This window comes from Enoplosus armatus, chromosome 14, assembly GCF_043641665.1.
Source record: "Enoplosus armatus isolate fEnoArm2 chromosome 14, fEnoArm2.hap1, whole genome shotgun sequence".
NCBI classification, from domain to species: Eukaryota; Metazoa; Chordata; class Actinopteri; order Centrarchiformes; family Enoplosidae; genus Enoplosus; species Enoplosus armatus.
Genome location: NC_092193.1, coordinates 8,867,133 through 8,887,797, shown reverse-complemented (window position 1 = coordinate 8,887,797; position 20,665 = coordinate 8,867,133). Strand labels below are relative to the sequence as shown.

Genomic DNA, 20,665 nt, shown 5'->3' with positions numbered 1-20,665 from the left:
TGTGTGTGTGTGTGTGTATATATAAATATATATACAGTATATATATATAAGCACATGCTTCATTGAAGTAGGAGTGGGAGTGTTGGAAGGTGATGTTTAAGATTTATGCCTCTATTTCCCTGAGCGTAAATGAGGAACAGGTTTTCCAGACACTACAAGCAAAATGTACACATCTTTGCTTTTTCTGTGAAATTTCTGCAAGCAGATGTGAATTACACTTTCCATCACATTCGACAGGTGTGTGCAGAAGGATTTCTAACACTCCGGCAGTCTTTTTGAAAAAGTTTCAAGAGCACATTGAGCCTTCAAGACAGCTGAGATATCGGCTGCATTAATATTTCAGAAAGACAGAAAATCTGATGGCAGTTTTATCTTCAGGCTTGTTGAGATGCTTAATTATCGATTTCACTGAAGTTGATAATCAGCTCCAGATGGTGCAAATCTCACGTTTCTTTCAGCGGTGCTCTGCCTCACACAGACTGTTGAACACATTACAGGGAGCTGCCAACAACCACAACAGGGAGCTTTACAACCACAGTTTCCTGCTGTCAGTCACTGAGCCGCTGCAGCGGAGCAAGTGGACACCTTGATGGCAGATGATGAGTGCTCTCCATTCAATTACCCCACACGTATTTTCCAGGGCAGCCAGTGATTCACCCCTGCAGCTTTCCAGTCAGAGGTCTTCTTTCCCAGCTGCTGCCGGCACTTTATCCCAGTTATTACCCGCCCGGGATGTATTGGGTATCGGTCATCTGTGCTGGTGCAAAAGTTTGTCTGTGGTCTTGTGTCTAGACTTCTTTTTAAAGCTGCTGTCATCAATATTTGTATATCAACAGTGGGTCAGATGACTTCATGTAATGTGAAAGATGTTGCTCGCAGTGGCGAACCCACAGAGAATTTTCCCCTGACTCTGCAGTTCCCCCAGGTGGCCAAAAATAAAGAAAAAATTGCAGGTTTAACCCATAAGAACCCATGGTGACACCAGTGTAACACACACTTCAAAGGCCTCAGAATCTTCCTTATGCAGCTTTGTGCTTGATCTTAACTCATTAAGTCCCTAAGAGACATATACAAAACATCCTGGTGTGGTGGTCATGTCACAGTCATGTGACTGTGACAGGTCGGGACCTTTTCAAAATGGTGGTGTGACATGTAAACACAAGTGAAGGAAGCAACTAATTTCAAAAAGCCTGTATTTTGATACTGAAGGTAAGTTAAAACCCATTTAACGATTTAAATGCTTTAATAGTGTGTCCTGTATACAGTCAACCTGTTTTGACCATGTTTCTTGAACAAATTAATATAAAACAATAAAATAAGTAAATTTACCACAAACGCCCAACGTAACGTATATGTAACATCACAGATCTTTGACATTAAGGGGTAGTATTAAAAAAAACCCATCAGAAATGTCTTCAATGTGGTCCACTTGGTCTGTGGTGTATTCCCCATAATTGTTCTTTGAGGGGAAATGGGTCTGGGTTCTTATGGGTTAAGGGTACAGGTTAGAAATTGAAGCAGAAACATTATTGAAGAAAGGACAGATGTGCTGTGGGCTTCTGTTATACGTCAACCCAATAAGATTACATTTGGGTGTACTGCTTTTAGTCGGGTATGTACAGATCCAAACATGGATAAAGTACATAAATAAATCAATGTCAAGCAACTGATCACATTTTCAGAAGAGCAGTTTGAAATTATATATAATGTTTAAGAATGAATTATGTGACAAATGTGGGGAAGTTGCAGAGGCAAAGTAAGGGACTGTGCAACACCCTAAAATGAAGGTTGATTTCAAACATGCAGCCAGCTGAATGTCTGTCTCAGGAGCTGATGACATTTTCTCCAGATATCTGTGAGAGGCAGAGGTCTAACTCAAAGAAACCATGTTTGAGACACACACACGTACTTGTCACACTTGTCAGTAAACTCATTTATACAAGGCTGAGACCGCATGCATATGCACACTGCATTATGTACAGCCTGATCAAAAATTAATGGAGCAGAAATGTCCTTGAAAGTTAAAAGATGCTTGTGAAATTGCAAATGAGGAGCCAAAAAATCGCCCTCTGCTAAATTGGAGTACCCTTTTGGAATTTCACCCTGTCAACATGCAATTTGTTGATTTGTCAAATATTCACACATGAACGGTTTTACTATCCCCTGCAGGCCTCTGTAGGCAAATTGTGGCAGTTCTTTCCAGTGCATTGTGGGTGAGAAAAAACGGAGACGGGTTTTTTTTGGTCATGAAACAACAGCCCGAAGCAGTCCACAGAAAACACTGCGTCATCAAAATAAAACAACCAGTACTGAAAAAAAACTCAACATGGAGTGGTGGGAGATGGACTGGTCAGAGGAACAGAGGAAGACTGCACCATCCTCTTCTATATGGCCTCTTGCCAGTTTATATTGTGGCATAAAAAGTGATGCAATTTATATATTAAAATTTTAAATACTGTACCAAACAAATACAAAATACATATCAATATTCAGTTCAAATAGTTAAATAAAATTACTCCTAAAAATGTGGCTAAAAATCTGATCAGGGCATCAAAATAAGAGCACCCACCCACACGCTTGAAAACCATGTATCTCTCAATCCCATTGCCTCTGTATACCCACACTGCTTTAATGGCCTGTCTAGTACAATGGGTGTCAGTTTACCTCCCATCCTACAAGTGACGTGAACTCGCTTGTGGCAGGAAGTGATTGGGAAAGATGTAGAGTGCCATAAAGCCGAGATCCAGGGAGGCTCACACGCAGACGTCTTATTAAAATAATATACAATGACCGCCATAATGCTTAATGAGGTTGGGAGCACAAAAAGAGGGCTTGTTTTTTGTAAAGATTTATTGGGTCATCTACAGAGAGAATCTCTGTCTTTATTTCTGCTGCACTCCCTGACTCTTTGTTCCTGTCTTTCATTTTAAACACACAAACAAACGCATATATTGTCAAGAAAATTAGAATCTGTGTCTATATTGATTGTAGCTCGCAGCACAAAAAGAAAGCTCAGTCCACTTAAGAGATTAAACTTTTCTGTGCAGAGACATTAAGTAGTTGTTGTGGAAGGCAGGAAAATGGAACGTGGTTTGTAACATTTCTAAAACTGTTGCAAAATAATCCAGTTTTATGATGTGACAACACTCTGGTTCATGTCTGGTTAAGTTTAGACATAAAATGACTTGGTCATGTTTAGGGAAACATAATCATGGTTAGAGAAATAAACACTTAAGATTCAGGAACAATCGTCGGTAAAAGAAAACAAAGTTGACTGTCAGTTGGAAAACAGGAAACAAACAGCGTCTGCTGTGGATGTTGTTGTCCTGTTGGAGAGCTGGAGAGCTTTGTCACTTGAATGTCAACATATGACAAATGTCATTTGGGGAAATCTGCTGAAACGTCTTATTCTGACATTTTTCTTTTTCTATTAATATGTGTACGAATTGATGTTGTTGTGAATGTTATTGATGATGTTATGGCCAGTAGCTCTCAGTTGGTGTCAAAGTGGAGTCAAAAGATGGATCTTGTAACTCCATTTTCCACAGTAAGCCTTCATTTAACTGGCTCCTGAAGTTTTGTGTCAAACTCAGAAAATACTGGTGGTAATTTGGAAAACGTAGTGCCACTGCAAACTACGTATGTTAAGTCTTAGTACATAATACATTATATATCAAATACAAGAAAAACATTACAAAACCTGCCATCACCAGGGTGGTAATTGTTTCATTGTAAACAAACAGGAAGTGGTTAAGGGGTCCTCAAAGTTTTAGCTGACCAAATGGTTTCCTGAATTTATCAGACTTGAAATGCCTGACAGTGTTGACACAGACTCAGCACGCAAATTCAATAGAAAACAAGTAATGTAAACCATTTTGAAATGTTTCTCTTTTAAAGCTTATCATTTTAAATATATGCGTCTATTAACAAATATCACAACTTTACATAACTGTTAAGCATATTGAAAGTATGAAACTAGGTTCAGGACACTGTGTTTTATGGGAAGAGTGCAGACATTTAATCCTATAAAATCTGAAATATTTGAGATACATTTCAAAAATAATATTTTCTTGTGCAAAGGTGTCCCAGTTTAATATAATGATTACTTTAAGAGTTTAGATTCCCAAGAATCATTGAATATTATATTACTTATGTAAAATATTATTGTCTTTGAATATTTATTTCACTTTTTTGTTCTGAAGTATCAGCCGCAGATCTTTTTGCTCTTAGTTTCTGGGCTGACATCAGTCATATGTCGCTCTCCAAACCTCATATGATGTTGTTCTAACCTACTGAACCGACTGTTGTTCAAAACCAGGCAGGAGACCACTTTACCTGATATTTGGAGCCCCAGTGGATTTGTGACAATAGATTTTTTTTCTGCTACCTGCACAGGGGATTATGCTCTCAAATCTCAGGTATTAGTGGGCTTACCAGGGGGATTACGCATTGTACTTGATTCACGGTCGGTCCGAACAGATAATGCACTAGTATGGAAGCGTACCTCCAAAAACAGAGAGAAGAACTGTATCCTGAACAGAAGTAAGGACAGGAAGCAGATGTGTTAATCATCTCCCAGATTTTCAGTGCTGTCGAAAGTGGGTGGTTTTCCCTGATGGCCAACGAATATGTGACTGCAGCAAAGGTGTAACAGTGGTTCATTGTTCTGCTACATTCTGTAGATACCGAGGCATTCATCCAACTGGGAAGTCCTTTTTATGTGATATGAGGAATGAAGCTTCACACTGGGGCCCGGTCTCATTTACATAAACACATGTAATCTTGTCATGTGGGGCCCCTCACATCTTGGAGATTTTGCATAAGAACTTAACACAACTACACCAGTCGGATTTGCATGAAAGTCTACGTTTCAGTCATGACAACACAAAAAGCTCATTTTCCAGTGTAAATACGGTCATTTCTTTGTAGCCCACTATTGTTACTGTAACTGTATATCAGGACAAGAAACGTACACATATTACAATGAACAAATACATTTGTTTTTATTATTATGTCATGCATACAACTACGCCTAGCCACCGCTACAAGACAGCACAAAATCAAATAATCCAACAGACAGTCCTGAAATAAAGAGCAATTTGAATAATTTCAGACCGTCATGTCTGTACTTATGTTTGTCTATTGCAACTACTAGATGATAAGGAGTTGTCATGCTACTTTTAATGATTTGATTTCCAACCCTGCTGGACCTGATATTGCCTTATTTAGTTGTGTCATATGTAGTTCCTTTATACAGGAGATTTTATTTAATCAAATAATCTGAAATAACAGGATTAAAACATTAATATAATCTATGACTGCACCGATTAATTAACTGTGTTTTTGTTCACCAATTAATCTACCAATGTGAGAAAATGGTGAAGATTGTTCGTTTTGTCCGACCAACAGTCTGAAACTGTCACATAAGATGTAAAAAGAAGCAAATCCAGCAAGAAGCAAAATCAAAATACTTCATTTTCTATCAACAAACTACTCGACTGATCGTTTTAGCTCTAATGTGAAGGTTATACTTCTAACTACATCTGTTGACTCTTTTTGTAACGGTCAGTGTTTTTCTGTCCTCTGCAGCTTTTTCACACAATGTGCAGAGGTAATGGCCCGAGTAGTTGTTGCTACGATGCATATAAAGATTGTACTTGCACTTGCTCAGGAACATGAGGCAATTTGCGGTAAAATAAAAGGACTAGTTGTTCAGTAAGTGAATGAAAGCGTTTCCTGCGGGGAAATCATCTTGATGACGCATGCACTGACAGTACAAAGGGTTTGAATTTTTATCTTGCTCCAGGACCGCACACCTCTGTCTCTCTATCTACATCCTGGGCTTCTTCACTGCACTTGTCATGAAAAGTAGAATAAATTCAGAGAGTGTTGAAGAGGATGGACAGTCAACGTGCGTCAGAAAAGTGTCTGCCAAAGAGTGTCAGGTTGCACAGTAGCTTCACTTCTTGCTCGCTGACCTTCCTGCAGCTTGACAAGGACTTGGATTTTCCCAAGCCAAGCTGTTGCAGAAGGAGACATACAGTATCTTGTACATTATTGAATTTATAACTGTCATATATATTAACCTCGACTATCTCACACCGTTCTGCTGCTTGGCAAGGATGCATTTATCTTAGCCGAAGTGTTGAACCTGGGCCATGCAGAGGAAAAAACAGATGTATTTCACTGCAGCAGTCAGCACTCGTGGGGTCAATACGCACATCAGTTCATACTGCATGTAGATATAAATACAGACCAGCACTGCAGACACTAAATACTGATGTTCAGTTATTCTCTAAAACTGAAGCGTCACCTTAGCTGGCGATAACGTGTTTGGCTGAGTTTAAGGAAAATTCAGGTATTTTTCAACCTGGGTCTTATAATATAAATTGTGGCAATTCTGAACCCATTTACACTTTGTCATTTTATGCGTCTTGGGAACTATTGATATCATAAAATAATGTTATAACGGCAGTTGAAGTTACCTCTTTGAAGCAACAGGGAAAAGGGGCTCACACAGAAGACATAACATGCTGTTGTAGTATTTATCAGATCCCAGATCAGTTTAAGTGTGGATGAGAAAACAGAGCATCGATCTGTATGGATGTTAGTTTATGGGTAGTTGTGAGCTAGCTAGCTAAACTAAACAGCTAAAGCACATGTTGTTCTTCTTCTGGGGATTTATTTTGGCAGTTAAAGTACCAAAACAGCTTCAGGTGCCTTCTCATCACACCTGTGGACTTGCACATGTTAAAAAGTGTAAATGAATGAAATCTCATCTGGATTACATCTTGATAAGAGACACTTCAAATGACAAAAGTGGAGCCTGTAACTATGGGTCATGTGAGATTTGGGGAACACAAAACAACGGAGCCTCCTAAAGCTTTCTAAATTTAAAGTTTAAGTTAAATAAATCATTCCAAACATCAGTAAACACAAATTAGACACCTGGATTAGCTATTTTTGCTAACCAGCCAGCTGTTTGGTTAGCTAGCTAGCATACTACCTATCCACCTGCAGTCTGCAGTAATAATAAACATGTATTCCTTATTGTTTTATTTATAGCATGAATTTACTTCAACAGTGGCAAACTGATAAAATGGTTGAAGAAAGATGGAATTTGTCTGTAATGTGTTAAACCCGACTCCGACAGTCTCAGAAGCAGATGTGTTGATGTGTGATCTTTTCTCGGGGTCAATAAACACATCAGTTCACACCGGATTGATACAGAAAAAAAGACTTTTGATGTGAGTCTGACCTCAGTTGGCTCGGTCTGACTCATTTTCTCTTTGTTTATGGTAACACTGTCTGAAGCAGTTAAACATCTGGTTATTGTTAGCATGCATAAACATGTAAAGGCCCAATTCATAATCGCAGTTGGCTTCTACAAGACTCTAACCAGGTTTTATTGCATTTTACTGTGTTGAAGTATAATAAAAGTAGCATGTTATATATTTTGGCATTATGAATTCTCTCCTTCTCATCTAGTGCTCTTTCAGTACCCACTTTAACTTGTATTAGTTTACATTTAACCTTACAAAGTGGCAGGTTATCACAATTTAAGGGCACCTGTTGTACATTATAAAAACAGAGTTACGGAATAGAATCTGTTATCTGATTAATTAAACGTGTTATTAATATCGCACATCCTGATTTGTGTGTCAGACGACAACATGTTCCAATCTGTTCATCTGACAGGTGCTGATGAAGCTCCTCGTCTGTATGCCATCAATGAAATAATGCTCTTTCTTGTGTGTTTTCTTGCAGTTGGGTGAGGACACTTTCAACCGTGCCAAGCTGTTGAATGTTGGCTACACAGAGGCCTTGAAGGACGGCGAGTACGACTGCTTCATCTTTAGCGACGTGGACCTGATCCCAATGGACGACCGCAACCTCTACCACTGCTACGACCAGCCGAGACACTTCGCCATCGCCATGGACAAGTTTGGCTTCAGGTGAGGTGGCGATTTTCAGCTCGGCGTGTGATTTTAGCACATGGCGCCCAACTTCTTAGCACAAGTTTCTGTCTTAATAAGTCTTGATGCTTAGCAACACTTCAGTTCAGCCTATTTGAATGCAATAAGGGATATGGCATTTGCCAAAGTCTAATTGCTCATTTTTGTTTAGTAAAATGTAAACATGTAGAATTTAAATATGCAATTGGCTGCCTAACAAAAATAAATTAGAGATGCCTACAGTATTTGTTCTCACAGACAATTGACAGAGCAGTATTTAATTTGACTAAATCTCATTATACTCTGAAATCTTTGTCTGATGCCTAAATTAGCATGGAAATACACCACAGTTCACTGCTGCCTCTTTTTATGTGGTCATACTTCTGTAGTCCTAACAAGAGCACATGATACAAAGCATAACTAACAAGTCTAGACTACAGCTGTGAAAAGACCCTTACTGACTTTGAATAGACCAACCTGTAGGAGGCTCGCTGGCAATGACAGTCAGAAAAACTTTATTGTCCATCACAAGGCTCACAGTGAAAACACACAGTATACTTAGAGTAAACATGATAATTGTACACATTGGAGTTGAGAAAATGATTCAATTGGCTAAAAAATCATCTGCAATTATTTTAATAATCAATCAATTATGGGATTTTTCAAGGAAAAATGCCAAACTTTCTCTTGTTCAAGCCTCTCAGTTGCTGCTTTTCTTTGACTTATGATAGTAAACTCTTTGGGTTTTGGTGTCTTGGTCGGACAAAACAAGCAAATTGATGACATCTCCTTGAAATATGTGACTTGTGGTGGGCATTTTCACAGTTTTCTGACGCTGTGTAGACCAAACAATTAATCGATCAACGATTAAATAATCATCAGATTAATCGAAAATGAAAAATAATTAACAGTTGCATGCCAATACTCAGAGAGTAAAAGAAAATATACACATACTGAGTGTAAAACAGTAACCCCACTAACTCTGTAGTCACTGGTTAAAAATAATCTCCCCTCAGCAGATGAAACTTGTTGCATTATTATTAATATGTAGAAGGTCAAAGGGTCTCTCATCTTGGCTTCATGTGCAGTGAGATCAGAAGTCATCCCTGTTTGTGGAAACTCTTTTATCACAAACAAGTCTCTAAGGACTTTACAGAAAAACTAAACTAAACGCGAATAAGATAAAAGCCTAAGTCGATCTAACTAATCAGCAATCAGTCGCAAAACAGAATGAGAGGGCATGTTTAAAGAATGCAGGGCCTTTCAAAACGTTATCATGTAGCCTTTACCACCACCATGAACCTTAGACCTGTTAGAGGGAGGAAAAACTACCAAGGAAACCTGAATAGGAAATATATTGAAAGAAACCTTTTTCAGCACAAGTCAAGAGAGGTACGCCTCATCTGGACCGCCGAGTGGGCAATGGATGCCAGTTGAAAGCCAATGAATAACCAGGAAAATAGCATCTGTAGGAAATACTGTAGGCCCCATCCTGTTCATTCTTGAGCATGTCATCAAAATACAGCGTAAAGCACCAGAGTTTGCTGCCAGCACTGAATGGCTTGGTCCTGTTTTAGTTGTGTCTTTTTGCATGACACCACACCTGCCCTTAATTATCTAAAAGCACTAGAAGCTATGATTAATGGCCTGAACGTGGCCAGTGAATGCGACCTACCCATCCAAGAGCTGTCAGTCCACAAGAGTTACCCTGTACTGGAAACCCTCAGGGGCTCCAGCAGGTCCCTGATATAGTGCTCAATAAGCTAATGCTATCTGGCAACAAATACAATGCCAGGTGGTAAGCAGGGTAGTAGCAAACATTTCTTATTAGCAATGAATCAGTAAAGACTTTAAATGGGTTCACCAGAGTTTTTTTGGCCTCTAGAAAATGAAGGAGGGAGGGAGGGATAAAAGTAAAGCCTGGTGGTTTGAGTGAGTGGAAGGTCACAGAATTGATTGTAGTTAATTGCTGATGTAAAAGTCAGATCCTTGTAGAAAATTGGCTCCCAAGGTTAAAAGTGGTCTGAGTCAGCTCACCAACTTTTTCTGTTTGGTCCTTCCAGTTATAGCATTTAGGAAGCTTCCAAATTACATTAAATAAAGTCAGCGAGCAAGAAACAAACAAACCAAAGAACTAATGAAACTTTTGATTCAGGCATCTTGACGCTGACTTGGAACAGAGGGTCAATTTAGCATTTTCTTTAAACTGCCCCCTAATTGTAAAAGCACTGGAGGATTTTTGATAAATGGTGAAAATATTGCCAGTGAAATTCAGGTCACATTAAGTGCTATTCCATTACCTTAGCACCTCACAACACCTGACAGCTCTTTGAGCAGAAAGGGTCACCTTGAGGTCCATTTCACAAAACGTCTCTTTCAAAAACATTCCACAAATTATAGACTCTCACCGGACCTTATGCAATGTATTTATATCACCAGGAGTGTTGTGGATGTTTGAGTACTTGTTCCCTGGGAAGGTACAGTGTGAGTGTGCTACAGTCCGTTTGCACATTCACAGAGAGCACATTTATGCTAGGTCCAGGCAATGTTAGCATGCTGTTCAGTGACTTCCGTGGGTCAACATTTTCTGCCAATTTTGAGAAAATTAAAGAGAAGGTGAAATAATCAAAGTGGTAAAAGGTGACAATGCATCAATATAAGAGGAGAAGAAGTGAGAAGGAGCCAGCAAGCCGATGTAAAAACTTTGCAAATGCTGAATGATGCAGGAAATGCATTCAGCTTGTTTGATGGAAAGACAATCAATGTTTCTTCCCAATGAGAACTTCACAGGTTAAAGCCCTGAAAAGTTGGTTTCACAACTTTAGTATTTCTCTGTAACATTAAATACTCATTACTGAAGAAGGAACAATCAATGTTTGAGTTAGAAAACAAACTTTGTATGTTATTAAGAGTAATAAAAAGCTCAGCTAACGTGCTAAATCAGGACTGTGTGGGTGTGGTTTCATTAGACTTTATTGACGGTTCTATCAACATAAGCAAAAAAAAAACCCCGGAAACATCAGATTTGACTTCAAAGGTTGTTAACTTCTGACTGGTGTATGAAGTATCACAGTTTTCAGACTGAATTTCTGTCACGTCGGCACTGTCTGAGTAGTGTTGGAGAGTTTTGCATTTGATGAATATCACACTTTAATTAATCAAACCGATATGACGTTTTTGGAGTCACAACTGTTGAAGTTTTTACGTAAGAGTTTTGTTTATCCTCTTTCTAGTGACACTCAGTTCTCAAGTTCTCTACATTCAAACAGTTTCCAGTCTCTCTCTCTCTCTCTCTCTCTCTCTCTCTCTATCTCTCTCTATCTCTCTCTCTCTATCTCTCTCTATTTACCCACCTTTTATTTTACCACTACATCCCCTCTGTGATTTTTTGTCCAATTACTGTTAATATCTCTGTTAATTTCCTGCCCCGCTCTCTCCCTCGCCCCACACAGCAACAAACTAAGCTAGACTAGTGCAGGCGGACTTAATCCAAGAGGTTAGGTGGTGTAGAAATACAGGACATTTGTCTTAATTACAATTTTTCTTTATAAGGGAGGACCCTCTTTCTAAGTTTGCTCCCTCATTTTAAAATATAATCAGGCGTCCGTGCACACACTCTCCACCATATTGTTGCTAGGAGAACTTGTGCAGAAACATACGGTCTCATTAGTTTCAGCTTGTCATCTTTCAACAGGGAGCTGTCATACGTTTGACAACACATACTGTACAGAACACACACACACACACACACACACAGAAACACACATGCATCACCCTCTGGGTAGACTCCAGGCGCCTGTCATGACACTCGCAGCTGACGTCCATCCCACTCCACTAGTCTCACGACTTTTGAGGAAAAAATAAAACGCCTGTCCACCCTCTTTTGTCCATTGTCCACACACACACACACACACACACACACACACACAGGACACAGACTCCCCTCCATCATTTTTATTGTCTTGTTCTTTCTGACCCTCTGTCTTCCCCTCGATATTCATTTTCATTTCTTTCTATTTTTCTCACGATTTCTCTTCCCTCTTGTATTTCTTCTCTTCATTGTTTTCATCTTCTCTTTTCCTCATTCATTCTAATTTCTCTTTGTCATGTGTTTTTTTTATCATTTATGTGGTCACAGGATTCATGTTGGGGCAGTTATGAAATTAAATTTAACGCAGGAAACTTGTCATTAAAGACTTTCTAACATTCAAGCTAACAATGTTTGTTCGGCTGCTTGTAAGCACCAGTATGCAAAGATACTGTGGACCCTCTTTACACCCGGTCATTTCATGTGTCTTGAGTGGATTATATATGGATATGGATTATCCACTTACTGTAGAAAGGCACCCATAAATTATCCACTTAAAAACGCATCCAAGACAAGACACATTAAGAAAAGATCTGATTGCCTAAAACACTTCAAGATGTTATTCAAATCTCTACGAGCCACATAACCAAAAGTCCACTTAATGCATCACATCATGTGACGCTGCTGCTGTTCATGATTCATGATTCATGGTCAACTTCAGATGCACAAGCAGAGAGAACAGAAATAATTAAATTAGCAATGGTATTATTAACTATGATCTGAGTCGGTTTGTGTCTTTGAGAAATACAATTTTAAATCCTTTGACACAGAAGGTATCATGCAGCGGAGCAGAGAGCTGAGGCTGCCAATCTTCCTGCCGTATGAAGGGTCTTGTTTGTTTATTTTGTAATCATATATTAATTTAAAATTGTGTCACCTATCCTCAACTGCTTCTCTAATAACTTTTCTTGCCCCCTCACCTTTTCTCTCTCCTCTCCTGCAGGCTGCCCTATGCAGGCTACTTTGGAGGAGTTTCAGGCCTCAGTAAAAAACAGTTTCTGAAGATCAACGGCTTCCCCAACGAGTACTGGGGCTGGGGAGGGGAGGACGACGACATCTACAACAGGTAACCATGGACGGATGTAGCATGAGCAGCTGGTCCTGATTTCTTCACCAATAAAATGTGACAGTATGCTACCTAACTGATTAATTTTTGATTTGCTATAAGGGAAGTAAAGTTTTAAAACCCAAACTAGACTAAATTACTTGTCAAGATTAGCATATTGAGTACATCCCACAGAAAAGACGGCAATAAAGCATCTGTCAGGGTTACGTTCGGTAGTCTGTTTGGAATAAAATCCTTGTCAGGCCACTAACTGCAACAAACACACACACAGTCGCACACATTCATGTGCCCACAAATATGCACATTATTTCAGCCTCCACTGGAGATTGTAGCAGTAAAATGTGGTGAAGTCAAGTCTCTCAAGTGAAAGTGACACTGGAGTTCTTCATGGAGTGGATGATTTATTGTAATTGTTCAGAGAAGGAGAATGATTAGTAAATAAATTAACCTTTTGAAGCACTTCAGTCAACTTTTAATGACTTGCACAAGTTCACTAATAATATTACTGTGCCAGTGAGCTGAAATCAAATCCGGGGGAAGAATATCTGTTTGACAGGAAGACGGAAAGATGACTTAAGACTGCTTAAATGTGTTGAACCACTTACAGGGCCATTAGCTTAATTTATGGTCTACTGAGATGGTTGTTTGGACTGAAAATTGTTTAATTACCTGATGAACTGATGAGCTGACAAATAAAGTAATGATTTAGCATAGAAATAATGAAACTAGCTTTGCATTGCGCCTAAATCACAGCTACCATTTCCATCTATTCCCCAGTAACCGCTCTGTTACGTCTGTCAGTCACATCAACACACTGGAAATGTTCGCTTCATATTACTGAAATAAACATTTAAGGTGGCGTAAAGATTTTCAAAATTGATGAAATTGTCAGTTGCCGTGTCGAATTAGCTGCAAAAGAAATGTTATTTTAGAAACATAAACGGATGCTTTTGCATTCAGAGAATTGGGCTCGAGTACACTAATTATAAACACGCACACAGTGGGATAGTTCTTCATAAAAGACAAAATGCGACATCCATCTTTATTGTGTCTCTATTCTTTTGTTTTTCTTTTTCTCTGTCTGTGTCCCGCTGTCACTCTCACACTGTGAAGCTTATCTTTCTCCTTTCAGTTTAATGGCATAATAAGAAAACTGAAAATAGAGCATTTGAAAATTGGTGTTTTTGAGAATGGACTGTGTCAGTCAACACAGTATTCAGGAAACCACAGTTGTTTGTCAGCGTCAGATGTGATAAAAGAGATCTATGTGTGGTTTACTGAAAAGTCATGTGTGTGTCTGTCTGTGCATGTGTGTGTGCATTGTGGATGACAGATAAAGTTAAACCTCTAACTTTTTTTTTGGATGATAGCTGCAGTTGGCCATTAGATGCTGTAGATTTCCCTCAAGATATTTTCTGCACTCAAACTGAGCTATTTCAGCTGCTGTGAAATGTGAAGTGACGTGCGGCAATATCATTGAAATCATTCAGACTTTGACTTCTGCAATTCAAATGTACCTCCGTGCATAGTGTCCATACATACACTCAAAAGGCTAAATTAATAAGGAGTGAAACTTTTCACTGAACATGTAAAAACCGCAAAATGTTCATACAGTATTTCATTGGATAAGGTGCAAAATGTCAACAAAACGACGTCCTGTTGAGATATCACCGGCACAGCTACAAAATTTGGATGTAGTTTCCTCTGAATCAAAGAGCAAGAGTTTCTTTGTAGTATTTTGTACTTAAAGTGAGACTATGTAATGTAATTTTGCTGAACAGTGGACGCTCTGCGCACATGTGGCAGTTACAGGATAATGGCTAATTGAATTTCCCTTCCTTTTCCAAGATTGTCTGGGGTCAGTTGCTTTAATGATATCAGTGAGGCATCCTGGTGGCATAGAGGTTTAACATGCTATCCATATAAGCAACTTCATTATCTCCGATGTTGCAAATAATCCTTAATTCTGCTTGGAATCCAGTGATAGCTGTCTATACATCCATGGGCACATATCAAACAGGAGCTTGTAATGGCTAATTTGGCATACATTAATGGTGCCAATTTGACAAAATGTAAACAAATACAGACTAAAAAGAAAACGGGGCTTAAGTTGTAGTTGCCCACAGCGCAACTCACTGAATCCATGGCAACATTTTTCTCATTGTTTACATCCCCTACAGCATCATGGCAACTGTACTCCCATAACATCATTATCCTAGAAATAGAATGGGGCCTGCAGTGTGTCAGACTTTGAAAACCCCTGCTGTATAGTATCCAATAAAGGCAAAAATGCCGGAAAAAAACCTTTAAAAGGGCATTTTTGTTTTTTTTCACAACAAACATGTCCCCCGGTGAGATGCAGTGTGTTTGCTTCTTGTTTTATTTTTAAAAAAATGTAAAATGTATCTGTTACATGCTAAAATGTAGTGTAATCATAGCAAAAGTCTTAAAGTCAGCATATAGTCTCAGTAATGTCAGTTACAGAGCAGCAATATCTGTCCAAATTTTTCTAACTAAAGCTAGCTAACATTAGCCACCATGACCTACTGGTCATAACAGACCAAGTGAGACTGTAGCTGCAAAACCCCTCAGTGTGTTAAACTGAGCAAGGGTGCATTACATTTCTTCTTTCTGTACGTAATCCAGGGATATTCACAGGTCAGTAGCTTCAATAGACAATAATGTAATTCAGCCATCTTGCATTTTGAGTTAGCATACTCGAACTATGCAACCACTTGTTATACCCACCTACTATATTTTTCATTAAACCCTAATCTGAATGCAACGAGATCACATCTGTGTGTTGCCATTCCCCACTGTCATTATGGGAAAAGGCTTAAAATCACTAACCAAAGTAGAACTACAGTAGATGTTGCCAGTTGAGGGAAAGTGAGTCCGCCAAAAAAAGTTTTACTTTGCAGCCAACAGCAGCAAACATACTGAGGTTGAAAAGAAAGGCAAGCAGCCAACTGTGCTGTGTGTTTGCAACATATTAAGAGTACAGATGGACGGTGGTGGCGAGAGAAGTGGGTTGTGCTGCAGGAGTTGTCTGAGAAGTTTCTTTGGACATTTTTTCAACATGAATCTGGGTCACTGTTGGAATCCACTGTAAGATTGTCAATCCAAGCCGACTATCAGGGCCGTCTTCTGTAGGAGCGAGCTACAAGCCCACAGGCAGTGAGTATCTGATGGACTAAAGGTCTCTGGTCGAGTATTTCTTTGTTGCATTAGGTAATATTTCACATCACATCCAATAATCTGATAACATTGGATGTAGTTTGGTCGTAACACTAATCCCTATGAAAATTACAGCATTTATCTGCTTTTAGGATGTTGCTTCAGTTTTACAGCCCAGAGATAAACATCTAGCAACTAAACCTTCAAATGACTTTTCTCAGAAGTTGGTGAAGACCAAACCAGAGCTAAAATACTGGTAAATATTGGACGTACAGTCATTCGGTGGCAAGAAACATGACTCCAAATGAGATGTTTGTGTTGTTCTGTGTCAGCTCGATGTGTAAGTTGGCAGTTGGCTGCTCGTGGTCAAAAATAGCTCAGTGCACCTTGAAGTTGCACTGTAGCAGCTGATTTAAGATTCTGCTGGCAGTAGCATTTTGTAAATAACAAAGAGAAGTTGGCATAAACCATGGCGATGGGTTTAATGCATAGAAAAAAACTTAAAACCTGAATTATTTTCATTTCTATACACAGCTTCAATGTATTGAACTATACCATAAATATACTGTGACTTGTCTTGTCTCAGAGATTTATTGACTGTCAGTGGACGAATAAGGTACAATAGAGAGCTGTCCTTAAACCTCACTCTGTATAAACAATATGTCAAAAGCATTTATATATCCTGTTGTGTGTTTCTCCAGTGGTGCAATCATTGAAACATGCCACACACTTACCACAAACATACTACACAAATGTAATGCGGTTATAGTCAGTTCTCTTCTTCTCCTCCTCCTCCTTTTTCTGTCCTTGTTGTTTGTTACAACTGAGACTGTAGAAATCCCAAAGTCAATCTTATAATAAATTAATGAAAAAAACATTGGCAGTAACAAGCGAATAAAGCTGAGCATGAAGGTTTTGTCTTGCTTTTCCTCTAAGGCTCACACCCCCTCCCACCATCCACCTTCGCTTTTCAGGCCTGGCTTGTTTTTCAAGCCTTTCACGGAGCAATCGAAAGGGAAATGCCCTTGAAAACACACTTGGACAAGCTGTTGAAAGAAGACGGTGTGTGGACAGGCCTGTGTGTGGATGTAGCAAGCAAAATGGCCTCATATCAAATCTTGTAATTGAATTTTTGTGGATTTTTAGATCCAGATAGAAATATCTCAACAACTATTAGATGGATTGCAGTGCAAATATTCATGTTTCCCATAGGATGAATCATCCGTTCATATAGCGTCTCCATTGTGGTTTTGAGTAAAATGTCTCAACTACTATTCGGTGGATTATCTTCAGATTCAGTATACACATTCATGTGCCGCTCAGGATGAACTGTAATAACTTTGGTCATCATCTGACTTCATCTAGCGCAATCATCAGGTTCAAATTTGAATTCGTCCAATACTTTGATTTATGACCAAATCTGCAATGTCTGAACTGTACTTTGTCTTTAGTGCTAATTAGCTAATTCTAGCATGCTATCAAGCTAAACAAAGATGGTTAAACATTAGCTGCTAAACATCAGCATTGCCATTGTGCGTGTGTTAGCTCAACCTACAGGCCAGGCTGTGATCATTCTCTTTGGCTGGTTCATGTAGAGGCACATTTTCCCTTCAGAGATCAACAGAAAAGCGTATTATTAGTTTCTTCTTTAAATTTTCTCATTCTCATGAGATCTGATGCAGGAATAGTCCTTACAATGAAGCGTGCAGCGGGGAGGATGGAGTCTCCGGCTGAGTGAGCTAACAGACTCAGTCTCTCAGGACTCAGTAAAACAAGCAGAGGAGGAAGGTGCAGGCATGGAGAGATAAAAGAACAGCGGTGTAGATCAGAGAGTGTGGCGTCCGTGAAATATGCCCCTTGTTTTTTTCCCCTCTGTCGTTAAAAGGTAGCAAAGTTCACGGGTTTGAGCAATGTAAGTGGCCAATGTGTCCATCAGCCTGGTGTCCGGTCGAAATGTCCTTGACTGGACGCTGAACCTCCATCTGCTCGTTCTTTGAAGGCTGCTCTGGAAAAAAAAGGAGCATCACCTAAATTACTAAATGGCTCTTTTACGCCACACCTCAGCATCCCTCCTCACTCCATTTTCCCCCTCCTCTGCCCCTATAACTCTCCACGTCTCTTTGCTTATCTCCCTGTCTTGCTTCCCTCCAGCGATTTCCTTTTTTATGCTGGTTGTGATGCCACAGGCCATGGCATGGCTGCTGCCTGAAATGGGTCCTGCTAGTGTAAAGCCAGCCCAGGGGAACTAGCTGTCCCTGCTGCTCAGTGTGACCCGAACCCATGGCGGAGAGGACACATGCCACTTTCACAACTGCCAGTGCCCGCTTGCCCCCTCCCATCTCTTGTCTAAAAAGTTGGTGGATATTACAGAGAGAGAAAGAGAGAGGACAGGGTTTTCTTTCTCACCGTCCTCTCACCCTCTCTGAACATGCAGCTGTAGCCTCGGGCAAAGACTGTACCTGTCCCAAGGGCCTCCATGGCAGACCAGCCTTCAACACACACACACATACTCTCTCTCTTCCTTACCCTTTCCCCTTCCTCCCTCTAAACCTCCCAGCGGTGGCTTTCAAGAGAGCCTGAGCCAGCATCATGAACACATGCAGCCACAGCAGCACAAGGACTGCACGTGTTTTCTGTGAAGCCGCGACAATGGCGTTAGAGTCAGGATATTTTGGGCTTAACACTTTGAGAATGCCAAGCCTTGATGAGTTCAATCGCACTTCCAGGTTGTGGAAGTCACCGCCCCCTCGGGTCAGGTCAGCAAACACTGTCGAGTGTTTTAAATCTCATGTTTAGATCTATTTCTTTCTCTTTGTTTTTTACTGATGTTCTCGCTTGCTTCGATTAGTCCTTGAGATCTTGTTTGGCTCCAGCTTCATCAAACATATATTATTATTATCGTTAATGTGTGTTTTGTTTCTCCTTTCATTTCATTTAGAGCTGTGAAACACTTTGAAAGGTTTCGATAAGGCTCTATAAAGCCTTATTTAAACAGAGAATTGAAGACACACTGAAAACTATAGGTGGATGGATCGATACCTAAAGTAATGATTCAACAAATGCTTGGTCTTGTCTAGTATGAGTATAATTACCAGCATCAGCATCACTCTTTTTGGCTACATTTTTTGTTATTTGTTATTAAAACTGTTTTGTGTAAACTGTATGTGGTTCAGTAATAAACAGAATAGTAAAAAGAGTTCACTCAGTAGCAATAAAAATGAATTCAGAAGTCTATTAATGATGCATTAAAGTCGTCAAACATGAGAGTGCTGGTATTGGTGATTCTGGCCCTGGTATTACTTTGGTATCGGATCAGAGAAATTGTCTAACTTTCCAAAACCGACAACCTGACAAACATACCACATAATTATCCCCCAGTTTACAGAGGTGAGAATGTAGTCGGCCTCTTTTTTTTTCATTCTTACTGCCTCCGAGGACCATCTGTCCGATGTGTGTGTGTTATTATTCCACTTTGTATCAACCATTGCTTCTTGCCTCTCTCTATAACGACAAGGCTTCACACCCCACCTTTGAGCGTGGCCATTCAGAACAGCTGTGAACACTTTTACCTTTAAACGTTGTCGTACTACGAGTCATTGTTTTAAGCGTACTGAGACAACATAGTCTGCAGGAATACAGATTGTTTTTCCTGGATGCCCCCATCAGTCATTGCTTCCATTTTGGCAGCTGATCTCTGGTCCTCAAAAGTTGAACTGTTTTTCAACTTTTTTCACCTTGCACCCCCCCCCCCCCAAAAAAAAAACTTGGGTGGCAGCGCTGTCTCAAGCTTCAGGAAGGCTGCAGGTTGAATTCTTCCATTATTTGTTTAGTACTGGTGGCAGGAAGCAAACAATACAGTTTCTTTTCAAATATTCCACTCGCCTACATATACGGACAGAACAAGGTCATAAAGAGGGGGTGTACGGCGCCTCTTAGCTATCATGTCTTAAACAGCAAAATCCAGTCAGATCCAGTATCCAACATAGCACATCTCAAGAAACTGACTGAACAGTCTGAACCTCATCTCATGTCAAAGAGTGCACAAAGGTTGCATCGACCCTTTTAGAGTTATTCAGTGTTTCAGCATTTTCATATACATTTCAGCAGCTACAGTAATTTTGTACCACAAAAAGTCACTTATTTTATTCTGTTTTAAGTACCAAAGGGGTCACGCACTCTCTAGCAAGCGGTAATTCAGTCATATCTGCCATTAAAGCCTCTTCTTTCTAACGTGCTCCCTGGACAAATAAAAGCAAGCATCCGCAAGGCTTGGCGAGGGAGAACAAACACCCCCCCTCCTCCTCCTCCTGGGTAAACAGAGCACAAGCGGGAACATTTTCTTTATGATATGAAACTTTCAATACAACAGTCACAGAACAGAAGTCAACACGACACAGCGCCTCCTTGATAGTGGAGTAGAATCGATGTTAAGGTGAAGGCGAGGTGACGGAGGGAAGCAGCAGCAAACAGAAAGAGCAGCGTGAAACAGTGCAGCAGAGTCAAGTGTTTGGTGTACATCATTGATCAGCTGATGTTTTAATGTGCCTGAATGAGCGTCCTGTGTGATCTTCTGCAAACTCCACAAGCTTAAGAAGAGGT

The 20,665-nt window shown here is 39.8% G+C and overlaps 1 protein-coding gene across 1 annotated transcript in view; it reads left to right on the top strand.

The window, feature by feature from the left end:
• Window positions 1-20,665, top strand: part of b4galt2 (UDP-Gal:betaGlcNAc beta 1,4- galactosyltransferase, polypeptide 2) — a 138,033-nt gene that overhangs the window by 97,233 nt on the left and 20,135 nt on the right. The window contains exons 4-5 of the mRNA XM_070918768.1: window positions 7,768-7,955; window positions 12,767-12,889. Coding sequence (XP_070774869.1) covers window positions 7,768-7,955; window positions 12,767-12,889 — 311 coding nt within the window. The remainder of the gene's footprint in view (window positions 1-7,767; window positions 7,956-12,766; window positions 12,890-20,665) is intronic.